This window comes from Phalacrocorax carbo, chromosome 4 (assembly GCF_963921805.1).
Source record: "Phalacrocorax carbo chromosome 4, bPhaCar2.1, whole genome shotgun sequence".
NCBI classification, from domain to species: Eukaryota; Metazoa; Chordata; class Aves; order Suliformes; family Phalacrocoracidae; genus Phalacrocorax; species Phalacrocorax carbo.
In genome coordinates this window covers 59019872-59036264 of record NC_087516.1, presented here as the reverse complement: position 1 = coordinate 59036264, position 16393 = coordinate 59019872, and the positions used below count along the sequence as shown (strand labels likewise).

At 40.7% G+C, this 16393-nt stretch overlaps 1 protein-coding gene across 1 annotated transcript in view; it reads right to left on the bottom strand.

The window, feature by feature from the left end:
- The window catches only part of EGF (epidermal growth factor), a 62457-nt gene that overhangs the window by 14357 nt on the left and 31707 nt on the right, over window positions 1-16393 (bottom strand). Inside the window, exons 12-21 of the mRNA XM_009503224.2 lie at window positions 15609-15757; window positions 13877-13981; window positions 11946-12169; window positions 8263-8430; window positions 7362-7511; window positions 6768-6917; window positions 6017-6133; window positions 4839-4964; window positions 2352-2471; window positions 210-360 (exon numbers count right to left, since the gene is read on the bottom strand). Coding sequence (XP_009501519.2) covers window positions 210-360; window positions 2352-2471; window positions 4839-4964; window positions 6017-6133; window positions 6768-6917; window positions 7362-7511; window positions 8263-8430; window positions 11946-12169; window positions 13877-13981; window positions 15609-15757 — 1460 coding nt within the window. The remainder of the gene's footprint in view (window positions 1-209; window positions 361-2351; window positions 2472-4838; window positions 4965-6016; window positions 6134-6767; window positions 6918-7361; window positions 7512-8262; window positions 8431-11945; window positions 12170-13876; window positions 13982-15608; window positions 15758-16393) is intronic.

Below are 16393 nucleotides of genomic sequence, written 5' to 3'. Positions count from 1 at the left end.
AATCCTACTATTAATTTCAATGGGTCTGAATGGAGTGACCACTTACATAAACTTACAGCAATCACTTACAGAGAAGAGCAGAGTCTAATGGTAATTGCTAACATCAGCGATGAACAGATAATTCATGGACAAACACTCCACTGTCTGCACTCAGCTGAGCCCTAAGGACACCATTCATCGGCACAGACAATACAAATTTCTGTACTTACTTGCAGGCATAGTCTTGTAGATCAGAAACATAATTGCACACTCCACCATGGAGGCAGTATGACTCGTACGAAGGAGGGCATCCTATAGAATCATCTTGCACAGGGTGTGTAGAGTGTTCATTGCCAACAACAGTGGGGGACACAGTAGATTCTGAAACACAGGATTTCACAAGGACATCTCAAACTTTTGGCCCCATTGGCAACACGATCCTAGGAAAGAGCTCCAGAATTTCAAGATAGGAAAGTAGGTTAAAATCTCCAATTTTGACCAATTAATTGTGTTTTACCTATTTGCTTATGTTGCTTACCAAATTTAGGCACACAGAACTTTAGATCAAAATACTAAATATGCTTGGTTCTAGTTGTGCAATGAAAGATTCACAAAGGTTGGCTGCATTCTGTCTATTTAGATGTGAGTACAGCTCTGAAGAAAATACTGCACTGACTGTCTAGTTACTTATGCTTAAATGATTTTTACAACTTATGCAGATTTAGGGTATGGTAAATCTCTATTATGCCTAAAGTACCAGAGTCAGATGTACAGGTGAAGGGTGATAGCATTTCATGCACTTGGATCTCAGACTGAGAAGCTGTCACATGCAACTTACTTGTTCTTATGCAGATTATTTCTACTCTGCTGCCATCCAGTTGACTGCATCTGTGTCTGACTGCAGATCACATTTTTTATTGTTTCAAGCTAGCTCAGGTACAGGTAACAACATCACTGGGGAAGCAGGGAAGTTGACCCAATTCTTCAAAGGGTTCTGCAGCCTGCTCTGAATCACATGCACTGTCACCTACATAGATATCCAAACTACCTGGTTTGAAAAGTAGCTCTAATATCTCTGCACAGCATGACTTACAGTGTAGACATGCCCTTACAGAAAAAGCAGCACTTTCTTGCCTACTCTGATGCTGCAGCAAATCTATAGGTCAGAACCAAACATCTACATGCCAAATAATTTCTAGCAGCATGGCTTAGCACAAATGCGCCTAATCGCTCTCATACTTTTATGGAATCAGTTTTATGACTCACACCAGTTTTATTGCAACATGACCTTCAATGACATTTGTGTTTTTGAATTTCATGAGCAGGAGAACTGCCGTGGCAAAGAGCCTGAATGGAAAGGAGTGAGTGATTTTAGTGAACCTAAAGTGTGACTGCATTCTGCAAAGAAAATTTCAGCTTGCTAAAAGAGCTAACTAGGCAAAGAACTAAAACAGTGTGATAGTGTGATTTAACACACACAAAGACATGGGGTCAGATTTACAGCTGAGGGACCTAGAAGGCATTACTTCCAAGTCATGCATCGTTTAAAACCATCATCTCTTGAGTGACACCTGAACATACTAAAGCTTATGTAACTGAAAAGGGGTGGAGGATCCTAATAAGTGTTCTACTTTAAAAAGCCGTAATTTCTTTCTGGTTTTCTGGAGAAACCTATCTGTGACAGTCACATGGTGTCCCTCCATCATCAGACAGTCACTTGATCTTGAGTAAAATCCACCCCGATGAAGGGGGCTGACACAGAGTAAGACTATGAGTCACTCAGCTCCACATTTTCAGAGAATGCTGCTGTCACACTGAGGCACTGAAATGAGGGTCAGGTGGTCACTAGTGCTGAACCTTCAGTAGCTCCCTTCATTGAACTGGTAACCAGATTTTCTAAGGAGTTTCAGAGTTGTTTTGAAAACTTTGCCACTGGATCTGAAAGACTAGCTTATTATGAAGAATTAAATGGGACTTAAATTATGTGCAGTTCTTGGGCTAGCCTTCTGCAGAGGGAGAGAAGGCACAGAGAGTTTGAAAAACAACACAGACTGAAATCACCTTCAGAAATGTTGCCCCAAGGAGCATTTACTTCTGCTGTTTATTTTAAAGGCCAGTAGATAGATGCGTTGTTACATTTAGACAGTAAAAATTAGCATTGAACCTTAATGTAGATATTTCCAAACTAAACTCACATCTGGTCTCCTTAGTTCACCTCAAAACAGCCTCCTAAAGCAATGTTAATGGATCCACAAGCTGCCCAGTATGTCATTATATAGGTTTTCCTTAAATTCCAGGTATAACAGTTTATCCAAGAGCACAGTTCTTAGTTAAGGGCCACTTCATTTTAATTGGTCTCTCCTTTTACTCACTGCAGCCGATGTCCGTTCCAGAAGCATCATCAGCACACGAGCAAGTGAAGTTTCCTTCTGTATTTGTGCAGGTTATGTTCTGTCCACAGGTGTGGGACCCCGTCTTGCACTCATCAATATCTGTCACCCAAACAGTCTGCAGTTAGAAGAATGAAATGCCTCAGAGCATCGGTTAAAAGGGCAGCAGTTGCAGCATTGCAGTCTCCTGGCAGTGGGGAAAAAAGACCAAAGACCTTCCCTCCTCAAACAATCCTTCAAGGGAAACGTAACAGAAGAGCACCCAGCATACTTTCTATGCCAAGTAATCACAGCCTCCCCAGCCTCTCAGAGCACGCTATGCTGCTGCAGAAGCTTTCCACAAGGAGAAGGAAGGAAAGGCTTCCCCATGAAACATAACGAGTACAGTAGAGTGGAAGAGAGGACTTATTCGTACTAAATACATGCTCCTGGCATTGCAGGGCATAGCTAGCACCCTGGATGAGTACTAGAGGACTGTCAGTTGGCATTTTTGCATTAAGACAGCAGAAGGGTTTGGGAGTGGGGAGCTGACCACCCCTGTACCATCCACCTGGTCCAGCCTAGATAAAAAATTTAGACAGAAGGAAAGGGTCTAGAAAGCTACACGTTTATCCAGTTTGTGTAAACAATTAAATGAAGTGTGCCTTTGAACTACTAAGAGTACAAGAGTTTCCAGGCTCAGAGTCTGTGTTAGGCTCATGTATACCTCTCACCCACACCTTGCTGCACACGCTCAACCCGCCTCCACACCTTCTCTAGCGCAGCCCATGGCAGCAGCTCCTGCCAGCCTGGCACTCACCCTCAGGCTGGCACCTGCCTGGTGCTAAGTGCCCAGACACCCACCTCAAAGGTGGGAACTTTGAAAGGGTTCACATACCAGAGTTTTGGAGCCTCTGATTCATTTTATGAACTGTCAGCAGAATGCATGTGCCAGATCCACTTTAGGGAAACAAAGTCACAGACCTACCATCTCCATTTGTGTGAAATTATTCCTTATACCACTGAGACTTTTTCTACAGTAAAATATATAGGATCTGGCCCAAAACAGTACAGAAAATTCAGAGAATTTTTAAAAGCAAAAATACAGGAACATTACTGTTGTGGCATATTCCAAGAAATGTGATTTCAACAACACAACATGAACTCTTCTTGTACCATCTCTGGATGTACTGACACATTTCTGGACACTGGGCATGCATGCAGGTGTCTAAAACTGCAGAACAAAATGACTCACCAGTTTCTGTTTCTTATAGTGCATTTCAAGTCGTCAAACACAAAATCAGTTTCAATTCTGTTTACATCATAAAAACATTGCATCATTTATAAAAAGCAATGAAAACATCATAACATCTTCTGGACTTAAGACTTCAGGAAGATAACGGAATGTTTTTCAATAATAGTGGTAGGTACCAAATCATTCTAGCTGAGCAGCCACAGACAGTGAGAGCCCAGGGCTGCCTGGGGACATGCATTGTAGGAGGCGCTGGGACAGCAAGAGGAGCTTGTCACCTCTGTCTGCACTTCCAAACATACTCAAAGACATGAGCTCTGGATCTCTGGCCACTGTAGGCAGAATGCCTTCTTGAACCTCCTGCCTCTGATACTTTCCACACCCTGCCTATAATAATGATACCGTTCTTAGTTTTTCAGTCATCCTTGTCTGTGTCGAAGAACCAAAGTCCAGTAAAGACTATGTAAGAATTGAGTCAAATTTAATGGGTTTTGAATTAGGCTATAAAGGAGACAGGAAAAAGAAAAGGACAAAAGAGAAACCAAGACTCTCATAAAGCTCTGAACAAACTGTGTGCTAGTCAAACAGTAGAGGGGAAAAGCTTCCTGTTCCTTCATATTTACTGCTAAAATGGATTAAAAAATTAAGAAATGTAGGGAATGAACCAAAGACCTGGCATTAGAGCTGGATGGGAAAACCAGTGGGTCTGATTATTAACAAGACTCTAAATGTACTCAAGTTGTCAGTGTCAACACCTTGAACCTCATGCCTATTAAACAGACCTGGAATTATTTGATGAGTATTATGACACACTCAATACCTGCTTTCGTTTATATTCATGGTAACGATTTCCAATAAAGCTCTACTGCCTCACCTCCACTTCCCTCCTCCCCTTCACTAGTCTCTCTCTCCTGCTGTAACTACTAAAAAGAGTGCAAACACTGAGAGGAGGAATCCACTGACAACTACAGGCTTTGCATATTGATTAGTTGCTGAGGTTGCCACACTTCAAACAGGAAGGAAAGAATCAAAAAGGAAGAAATGATAAATGTCAGCTGTCTGGGGGAGCCACTATTAGGATCCATGCCCCTACCAGATTTTTAAAAAAGAACCAGAACAGCTCATTTGACAGCTTCAGAGCTTGATGCAAGGCTAGCCCAAATAACGAGGCATGTCTCTTGCTCATTCATCCTGCCCCAGACTTCCAGACACAGCACAGCCCTCACACATGCCTGTACCATAGCAATGGACTCCGTCTCCAGTGTAGCCCTCCAGGCATTTACAGACGTAGCTCCCTTCCGTATTGATACAGCCTGACACGTTTCGATTACAGTGGTCCATATTTACAGCACACTCATCAACATCTGTGAGACAAAATAAGGAGACAGGACACATGGGTCATGAAACCATCAGGTAAATCAATAAAAAGAAACGTCTACATCCTGAAACTCCCTCAGCCTATGCTGTCACTTGTCATTTGTGCATCTGAAGCAAATGGGAAGAGAAGGGCTTTGTGGTCTTTTCTTGACATGAAATTTGATGGGGATGTTCTAAAGAGCTTAAGACAGTCAACCACCTACTTTCAAATGGAGACCTAGAGGTTCTACAAATACCACTTACTTCAAAAAAAAATCCCGCTTGGGGGGAATGATCCTATTCAAAACTAGCCTTATATTCCTAAATCCTACTCAGAGAGATACTTTGTTTTGAGAAAGAACACATAAGTTTAAAAAAAAAAAAAAGGCACCACAGTGAAAAAACATTTACACCCATTTCACCTTCCTTTTTTTCTTTTTCCCTTCCCATAGCAACATAGACACCTGTGAGTCTTCAGGCTTAGCCACCAAACGGCAAATTGTTCTATTTCTAATGTCTTCCTGTCTTGGCCTTTTCTGAGAGAACAAAGTGCTTCCATTTATGTCGTATGCAAGTCCAAAAACTTAAAGACCACCACTCTGAGCAATGTGTTGTCTGATTGTTAGAATCTCTTTCTAGTGCTAGAAAGAAGCAAGAGCAGCACTTTTATATAAACATTACATCAGAAATACTAATTTTTAAGAGGTTCCTTAATACATACTTCTAAATTATACATCAACTTTCATGTCCATAGACTGAGCTTTTATAATTAGGCAATTTTTACAAATAAATACATTACGTTTTTATTCCTATTTTCCCCATTATTGCTTGTTAATATTAACAGGACTAACACTCATGACTCAGGGGAAAATAAAGCATGTGATAATTAGCCATTTCATCTCACACACTCTCTGCTCATCATCCCTTTAAAAACAAACAATACCATTGACCTTTCTGTGACGGATCACACAGCAGATCTGCCAATGTGAGAAAAGATAGATTGTCTTCCTCTCCCTCAATCTACAGTTTTCCAGAAGGTTGTGTTAACGTCTTTTATTACCATAGCATGATCTCCCCTTCCTGGTAAATCCTTTCAAACATTGGCACATAGCACCATCTTCCAGCAAAACACACTGTGCGTTGACATCACATTCTAGGGCAGTGCAGTCATCTTGATCTATAGTATAAACAAAACCAAAAAAAACCCAGTAGATGTATTTGGACAGATCAAAGGAGGTACTGTATATAAAAAAACCCAGCAACCAACCAAACAAAAAACTAACAAGAAAACCGGAACAAACAGCCCAAATTTGAAACGTAGCTCTCCACGGTTAATGATGACAAGCCAATACAATCACTAGGGCTGTTGTCTTTGTCTAGATGGAGTTGAAGTGTCATTTACTATCAGGACGTCTGAATATTGTATGCAAAATCTATAGTGCAGTTTAATGATCTAGTGTGATTGAGCATATGTAGAATTCAATGGTTTTACTTCAGTTTTGTTTGGAGGAACTTATAAAATCTAAGGGAAAGACTTTCACAGGTGTTCCAAATTAGAAATGTTTGTTCTCTAGACCTGGATAATATTATCGAGCTTTGTTGAGATAGAGAAAGAACATGGAGACAAACAAAAAAGCACTCCTACCTGGCATAATTACATAGACCCATCTTCTAGTAAGAGGGTTAAGGGCATGAATGCCACCAGTCTTGACACTGAGCCTTTCTTCCTTTAAGGCCTATGATTCTTTCTGTTCTATAAACCTGTTCAGAGCCTCACAGTAAATAGAAGGAAGACAATCATTGGACTCTACCTGATACCATTATTTCAGCCATCAACAAAATGTTGATTTTTTGCTTTTCCCCACTATCCATATCCTTGAATATCCCACTGCTTTGTGTGCTCCGCAGCAAGGTCTCTGGTGTTGGCATTGGCACTACATCCTTATGCGCAGGGACACTTCCTGAAAAAGACAAAAAAAGGTGACACAGACTGTTTAAATTTACTGAACTGACTTTCTGATTTTCTATCGCTTGTCTACTTTCCAATAATCACAGTGTTTCCTTTTAAAATATATATCAGTACCCTCCCAGACTAGCCTGTTTCTGGCCTTAAATTATACCTAAAAGAACTCATGGGTGGGTTTTCTCATATACAAGAGGCAAGGAATGTAACTCATTGCTCACAATACTTGTCAGCACTGCACATGTCTCTCTACTGCTAATATGCCAAGGGAAAACCTACAATGGTCAGACAACATGCTATTGTCACAAGACAACACCCAGTGTTTTCATTCTTCAGAGAAACCGTCATTCATTACGTAGAGCAAGGTGAATATTTTCCAGTGCCATCTGTCAGGATCCTCAAGGGTTTGGGGAGGGTGTTTTTTGGAACCGGAGGATTGTACCTGCTGTTGTGTTGGAAGCATCCAGAGCATGACAGGTTTTTCCATCTTGAGTTTTCCCAAATCCTGGATGGCACATGCAATGGGCAACTCCAAAATTGTTTTCACAGATCTGATCACAGCCTCCATTCTCATAAAGGCAAGGATTTGCCCCTAATGCAGAAAAACAGGCAACTTAACAAGCTCCTTCTTCAGTCAACATCTCCTTTTAGCTGTGCAGAGTTGAAGCAGTTGAAAAAAGAATAAGGACTGACAAAAACTAGAACATCTTTTTTTTTTTTTTATTAAAAACAGATGCATATAATAAAGCATAGATATTATCACCTCGCCTCTGGCAGTAAAGCAGATACATATACTCTCTATCTAATAAATGTATCGCTTTTTTTTTTAATTTCCTTTATTATTTCTCCTTTAATATTTAGAGGTCTAACATTCCCTGAAAGAACACTGCAAGGGCATAGGGAACCTGTAATTACCTTCTCACAATCCTGGTCTATTGAGTTCCCTTTTTTGCTTACAGGGAGATTGTTCCCAACAGAAAATCAAATTATTTGATCCAAAACTAATAAATCTTACAAAACCTTTCTCCATGTCATTTGTAATTATTTGTGTGTGTGAGGAGTGCTAATAAACCAGGATAAATAGGAATTAGAAGACTATAGTAGCCTTGTGGCAATTGATCAACATCTGTTCTTGGGCATGATCATAAATATACAAAATCTGTTAGCATTCCTGGGACACATGCCCAGATGATGCTTTCAATAAATGCCAGTCTGACTATGCAAGGCCTTTTAAAGGGCCTGTTTCTGAGAAGATAATCCTCTCCCCAAGGATGTCTATTCTACTGATATCAGTGAACAAGAGGAGGCTGGAAGGGAATAACTGCTTAATTTTTGCAGTATACCTGGTTTCGCCAAAGGATGAACTACAACCATTGATGAGGGTCTCAGCATGCTGCCTCGAAGACGTACCCTGTTTTGGCCGGTCTTCTTGTCCACCCTCATTAGTGATGGCCTAGCCCAGTCAGAAAACCAAAGGTGATCCTCAAACACTGCTACATCAAAAGGGTGGCCTACAAAAAAAATTAGATTTCTCATTTCCACATCTGTAGAACATACACAAGAAACCATGTAATCAAAAGCAGTAGCTGCATACAGATCTGCTTCTAACACAGCAGCATAGCCATAGTCACCTCTCCACTTTGATGTCTCATGGGGAGGGATAAGCGTCCATGAATGATGGACCATGGGCACATGTTATGTATGCTTTTAGCACAGGAGGCGATGACACATGCCTGGCTCAGTAGTCTCTATACTGTGGTGACCTCCAACCAGATCAAGTTCGCAAGATGCTTCTACCTCAGACATCATCATTTCTTGAAACAGCATTGGGACCAGCCTTTCAGAAGTGGAGTGTCTCCCTCCTCTGCCAGTAAGTGGCCCAGCACAGAGCTGCTGAGGCGAACAGCTCCTTCTGCAGTCTTCACATAACAGGGAGGAGAGGAGCTCATGGCATGTGGCATCCTGCATAAGTGTACTGGCACAGGGCAGCCTGGGAGCTACAGACACTATAACCACTGACTCATAGTAGGACCCCAAAGCGAGTGTAATACAGTGGTCTGCACGTACATATGGAACATGGACGGACATTCACTAGCCCATTCATGACAGTGCAAAATTCATGAGTGGAATTCATTTTCCTCACATCAGCCAACTAGCAGCAGTAGGCTGTGACTAGTTAGTCACTGCCTGTTAGCTGGCTAACTAACACTAACAGCTAACACAAACCGCTGGATGCAATAGATCATCCAAGTACCTTCCTCTCTGTTCACTGATTACAACAGGAACGTAGACAGCAGCTTAGACCAGGCACCTAACACTTACATGACTAATAGTTGATGAGAGAAATCCCACCCCTAGTTCAGAGTAGAGCAATTTTTTCTCAGTAGCACATTATCTGCACAAGGAAAATCCAGATCCCTAGTTTGACTTCCACAGAGAAGCAATTCAGAATCCAAAGGACACTTTCATATATGAGGGCAGACATACTTATAGATCTAAAGACCTTTGCAAAATGATTCTGACTCTTTTTAATATCTCTCTCATAGAAAATTATCATTAGTCCATATGGGACTATGCATTCTTTCTATACATTTAGAAATCTCCTGCTCTCAAGGTAGCCTTTGGGCAAGCTTTTTGCAATGGAAGGTGAGAACACATACTGCTCTTCCATGGATGCCACCTGGTTTCAGAGTGGGTGTTTCCTGGCTGAAGCCAGACTGCTTTGTCCTCGTCCTTACTCACAGTCTGAATACGCACCTCGCTTTCTACCACTGCAGTCTGAGTCCCTCTGAAAGGTATGTTTTGTAGGCATGTGATTTTATGATCTGTGGTGTTGTTTTCTGAAGTAGACCTCAACTAGGTGATGTTTAATTCCAGTAATGAAATTGAGATCCCAAAAGGTATTAGTTTAAAAAATAAAAAATAATTTTAAAAAAATACCACAAAGCCAAGCAAAGAAGCAAATAAAACAACAGATAAATTAGAACCTTGGAGAAGGAGTACATGTTGGTATATCTTGAATACACATCACAAATAAACTGCAAAAAAACACTCCTACATATGAAAAATTCTAAGACACTACGTGTTCTTAAGTGTTAAGTTGAAGATCATGTTGTTACTCTGTTAGCACTTCACTGCCTCCACTGAACCATACTTAATCACTGGGCATGGTTCTTAGTTTTTTCCTTCCATGAAATCTGAGGAACCAGCTGAGTCCCCATCCAAACATTTACACACAGTTTTAGGATTTATAACTTGCACTATCAACAAAAAACACCCTGCTTTGACCAGCAATTCCTTAACCTCTGAATTTATAAATACATTAAGGATTAAAAATAGAAGTGTAGTGTCATCAGTGGAGATAGCAGGAACAGAAAAAATAATAATCATGCAAACGCTTTCCACAACAGTGCTAACCCAGCCCGTTGCATTAAAAAAAGAAAAAAAGAAGGAACGGTTCTGTTGTTCACTGCCTTGGGCAGGTGCTTACAGGCTGTTTGCTTACAGCTGAAAACAGTGTTAGCAGAAGAGCAGAAATAATTTCACCTATTTTGCATGCAGCTGTACTGAATGAATTCTCAGCACAGGGGCACTAGAGGGAGCTGCTGTAATAAAAATTCATGTTAACAGCAGAACACCTATGAGGAGATGTCACCTTCCTCTCCTCCAGTGTACAGCTGTCCAAGAACAGAAGCTGAATTCTGGTCTCACTAACAGCATTAGCAAAACAGCAGGATATCAAGTCCCTCTGCCTCTCTAAATCCATACCCCTACTGGTCTGCACTTCATCTTTTTCACTTCTTTCCACAGAGGTGTTGATGTCCTTTTCTCCCACTTCCAAACAGCCATATCACTGCTCCAAACCAACCTCCTTTCCCATACCCTGTGTTTCTCCAGCACTCGTAGCTCTCCTCTGTTTTCTCCCAGTAAGACACTGTCTCATTCCTTTTCGGGAAACAAAGTGAAACTTTCAACAGGTTTCAAAGTCCTCCTTTGCAGATCAGTTGCAAGGTGGAGCGTACAGCAGAAGGGGAGTATTACACAGTAGGGGAAAAAGGAGGAATGCTGGGATGTCAGTCTGCTCAGGGCTTTTGATGTCTTATGAACTGGAGAACAATGCTTCCTCCAAGACTTCACTCTGCTCACTTTCAAACAAGTGTCAGGGCAGCTGGCTTAGGAGATGAACACAAGCTTTCCCAGAGCACAGGCTAGAACAGCAGCTGCTCAGCAGAGTAACCATAAAGTCTTTACCCATGGTAGTCATTGTATTGAACCAAGAGTCTTCGTTCTGCCCATGTTTTGTATGCACACCTACAAAATGGTGCCCAGAAAGATACCATGCACAAAGGGAAGTGTCCCCTCCAGAAACTAATGTGCTATGTACGAGATTCTTAAACACATGGTTTACTTTAGATGTGGTACAACACCAGTTCCTCATTGCTAATACTTCTGTTCTCTTGCTCCAGCACAACACAGTTACATGTCAAACAATAGAAATCTCAGCCATAACAACTACCAGCATATTGCATAAATAATTTTTCCATTCAGTGTCTATTGTGTATTTAGAATCATCCCAGCGTTCAAAACTGTGCAGATGCAGGTTCTTTGCTCAAGGACCTTAACGGCCAAGTTTAATTCTCTTCCAGCTTACGTCAATATAACTCGCTGGTGTAATAAACACGGCAAAACCTGAATTACGCAAAGCAGCCGTGCATGGAAAAAGCAAATGACATTTTTAACTTTTTCCTTCTTTTCATTTTTCTGTGAAGACAGAGAAGCTCTTCTTACAAGGCAAAGCGGCTGATCAGTAAAAGCAGAGAGTGTTTAAAAGGTATTCTTTTGCTAAAATGAATAAATAAAAGTCAACTGGATAACAGAATGAGGAACTAAGTGATGCCATTAACCTCAAAATGGAGTTGCATGGGATATACAGCACAGCTGCTTGTCAGTAATTCACATGCACATATGCAGATACACACACACATTGACAAGCAGCACTAAGTAATTATCAACACCAAAGCCTCACCTACATCATTCTGTGCAAGAATTCGACGACTAGAACCATCGAGGTTTGCGCTCTCAACCACCGACTGCTTAGCATCACACCAGTACAACTTGTCGGCTAGGTAGTCGAGAGCTATTCCACTGGGCCACACCAGACCGGTGCTGGCTATAACCTGGCGATCGATGCCTTCTAATGAAGAGCTGTCAATCCGGGGATTGACCCCCATGTCAGTCCAGAATAATCTCCTTTAGAAAACAAAATGCATACAGGAAGTCAGTAAGTAAATGTTTGTCCTCCTATCCATGGAGTTCTTTCAAAGCAGAAAGATCAGATCAGAGCAATACAGGCCTGGGGCACATGAGGAAAGGTGCACGCTTCAAGTAAATATATTGGCTGCTGATCTTTTCACACTTGCCATAAGACTCCAGGTGATTACTCTGGGACTTATGCAGAATCCCTACTCTGTTCATTTGCACAAAACCTTTGAAAAACAATTCCTCCCACCTGTGCTAACTGCCAACTCTTCATATCTGCTTTTTGTGTTTTCCACGACTGATGATAGCAATTTAACAAATGCAGACAGCAGAAGACAATGCATTGCCCAGCCCCTTGTCCAAACAAAGGTTTAACAATGGGCAAATGGAAGCAAAAATGCCCACCACCCATGGAAATCAAGGAAGACTCCTCAAGGTTTTGTTGGTTTTTTTTTTTAAAAAAAAACAACAAACTAGTATCAGGCCCAGCCACTTTTCTTCTTCTAATAAAATCACGATTCTCAGGGTGTCTCTCTGGAGTCCTGAGTGTTACTCACTGAGTGCTTACTGGTTTTCAAAGAACAGACAGCACAAGATGGCCACTTACAACGGAGATAGCCAAACCCACAAATTACTTCTGAAGTTAGGACTCCAGCCTTCCTGTGAGATAACTCACAGTTTCCCTTAGCTTTATTTACATGAGCAGTTTTGCTGTAGCCAATGCAGGGAACGGTGTTCTCAATAGTCTTAACCGTATCTCAGATCTCTCCTTAATACTGGCTTTACATTTATGGACATTGCTATAATGTTTGTTCCTCCTTTCACCACTAACTTCCTAATAAGGAAGGTTTTAGTGATATTTCTTCCTCCCTTTCTCCTTTTAGCCCTTGCCTCTACCAATAATTCTTAATAAGCAATCTCCCTAAGCCTAACTGTTCTTAGAAATTTTCCTGCAAAATGTCTCTATCATGTTCAACCTCTGCTGAAAGATTCTTTCAGGTCTTTTATGCGCAGAGTGAAGCTTACAAAGCACCCTCCCCAACTCAGCTTCAATCACCAGTACTCAGTTACAGCAGGGTATGAGCATCAAAAAAAAAAAACAAACAACAGATTTAAACCCATCCTACTACAAGCTTATTGACTGAAATCCATGGGGCTTTGCCATTGATTAAAATGGCTAGAATTTCATCAATAGTTTAAACATTCAAAACTCCTTTCATCATCTTAGCACTAGGTAAGTAGATATCAGGCGCATTTAAATCAACGCATCTCCACAACAGTAGATTTGGTTTAGTTTCCTCAGAAAGTGTAACATGGCCAAAAAGAATCCTTTGTAAGCAGCGCTGGTTAAAAGTGACTACCATTCTCACACTAATAGATATGGAACCATCAAAGTTAGTAGCGTGGTGCTTACAACTACCAGGGTGACTTCAGTCACTTGTGCTTTTCTTTAGCTTGAACTGTAAACTGTTTAATGTTTCTGGTATGTTTTTAAATCTATATGAAAAGTGAACATGTCCCAAGTCACAGAAGAAACCCAGCAATAGAATATTGCAGTTCACACAACACTGCAAGCCGATGACTACCCTAACATGAGACTAATGCACTTTTTGACTGCCAAAAAGACAAGACTTGCGTGCTCATTTTAAAAAAGCCTCCCCAGGTATTACACAATTAACCAGGTTTATCACTCCTTACTTAGCAAATGGGTGAATGGCAATCCCTCGGGGCTGGGAGATATCCTCCCAGATAATCATTTTTCTTTGCATTCCATTCAGATTGCTCCTTTCGATGCCTGCCTTCCTGCAACACACAGAGCACTGTTAGGTCCTCCCTGCTATCTTTTTAATTACCTTCTCAGGCAGAATGTACTGGTTTTGCATTGCTTTAGTTTAGCACAAAACTGTAATAAATAACTTTGCAAAGACAGGAAATAATCCTGCTGATGTGGGATGTCTAGCTGCTTTATCAACAAATAATTCATGTTACAGTCTCATTATCTGGTTCAGGGCATGATGATAAAATACCTGCTGCTCTGCAGGAGACATGAAGTTCTCCTTTTATGGGCAAATAATGAGCTGGAAGTATGATCACTAACTGATGAATGTTAGCTTTAAAGGGAGTCAGGAGGAAAACAAGCTCCTAACTGAATGTCATTATCACATGTATAAAGAATTTTTTTAAAATAGTACTTTTACATAGCAGTTTTCATCCATAAACTGACAAGCAATTTACATATTATATCTATTTTACAGGAAAGAATGAATCTAAGGTCCTTATGATCACTTCTAAAATCTACAGCAGTGTCAAGTATAGAATCTATGTCGCCAGTCTACCAATCCATTATTTTTCAGAAAACTGCACTTATTGCTACAAACTTCACTTTGCCAAATAAATATCAACCTCTACCTGAAAGCAAGCCTACAGCCTTCCACGCCTACCTGAACCTGCGAAGGAAGGCCACACAAAGATGGAAGGAGAAATATATTCATGCAAATGTGGAATACAAACAAGTAAATGCAGTGAGAGAGAAGGAAGTGGGAGATAGAAATTCACAGCTTCACCCTTGATTCTTGTTTTACAGAGATGAGCACTACAATTTCCTATTTCTCAAGAAACACGGGCATATTTATACAGGAGCAGAATCATGTAGAGAAGATTGTACCTAATAGCAAGGAAGTGGACTAGCAGCATATTTAAAAGGGAGGAGGAGTGTGATCTGTATGTTGAAAACCACTTTTTATTGACTAATGGAATATGGGCCATACTGAAACATTACGACCACTCTTCAACGAGTCTTCGTTATGTGTTCTGATCTGACACTGCCTTTTTACCAAAGGTCACTTTTGTTTCTCTCTGCGCGTAAAGTTAGGTATCAGCTGAAATGTGAAGCCACGTTGTTTGCCAGTGGCCATTCCTCTTTTATCAGGGACAAAGACTCTCCATTAGCTTAAAGGGGCATGATTCTAGCTGTCAACTATGCTGACTTCTGTCCAAGATATACTTAGTGCGTTAATACTCATTATTATATATATAGATATATAAGTAAAGTTATACCTATATATATACACACATGCAGTGTATGTGTATAAATATGAGTGTACACTACATATATATATATTCACATGTGCATGTGCACATACAGATATGTATACATCCAGTACATGCTTTAGATTCCTTGCAACTGTGTCCAAATCCTTGCTTCTTGGAAAGACAAAGATAAAAATACAATAGCAGACTCAAAGTGATCTTCCAGAGTTTCAGTTTTAAAGAACCTTCCAACCGTATATACTTGAGATTACAGCTACCCAATCAGAATGTGAAGCGGTACTGAATTTAGAGTGATAGCTCAGCTATTTCTGTATCACCAGTCATTTATTCCAAATATTTTATGGCATGCTTCAACATAAAAGCACTGTGGAGCATGTACCCTCTGTCTGTCCAATACAATTTACGGTTAATCCAGTCCACAGCAAGGCCTTCGGGTATATCTATAGCTTCGTGAATAACTTTTTCACGATTTGAGCCGTCCAGATTAGCTCGTTCTATCCATTTCAAGGCAGTGTGGGCAAAGTAAATCTGTGAAGAAATAACAGATGAGGTGGTATTAGTTCCCATCTCACTTTCTGCTCTGTTTACCTCATCTAATAGTTCCACTTCTAAAATAACTTTATTACCTTGAAAGTTCCCTGAACTGGTTGTTCACAAAAAGCTGCACAGGTAACCTGTGAACCCTGATCAAATAACAAGGCACTTATCCTTCAACCAGGATGACTTCTACAGGCAGCTTGTGCTTAGCTGTAAATCCTGGTTGCCCTATATACAGCGCTTTGATTATCCTGTGGTTTTGTTTCAGCGAGCATCTCCCTCACGTGAAACACAGCTGAGGAAGAAAACGTAGGAGCAGGCAAAAAGAAGCAGGTTACCATTTCACTGGCTGCTCATTTTAAAAAGTGGGGAATGGGGAGAAGAGAGTAGTAGTGTACGTGTGTCAAGGAACTGGGAAGGGAAAGGCGTTACATAATTTGCTTCTTTTTTTTTTTTTTTTCCCTCTTTCAGCCTGCACATATCTTAATTTTTTAACAGGTGTCTATTCTGTAGCTCTGACATTTCCAGAAAAGGCTTCTCATTTTTGGGTCAAAATAAAAGTTCTCTATCAGTGGGGAAACTAGGTTTGTGTTTTCCAAGGATGAGGAAACAAATTGTCTTGTATTT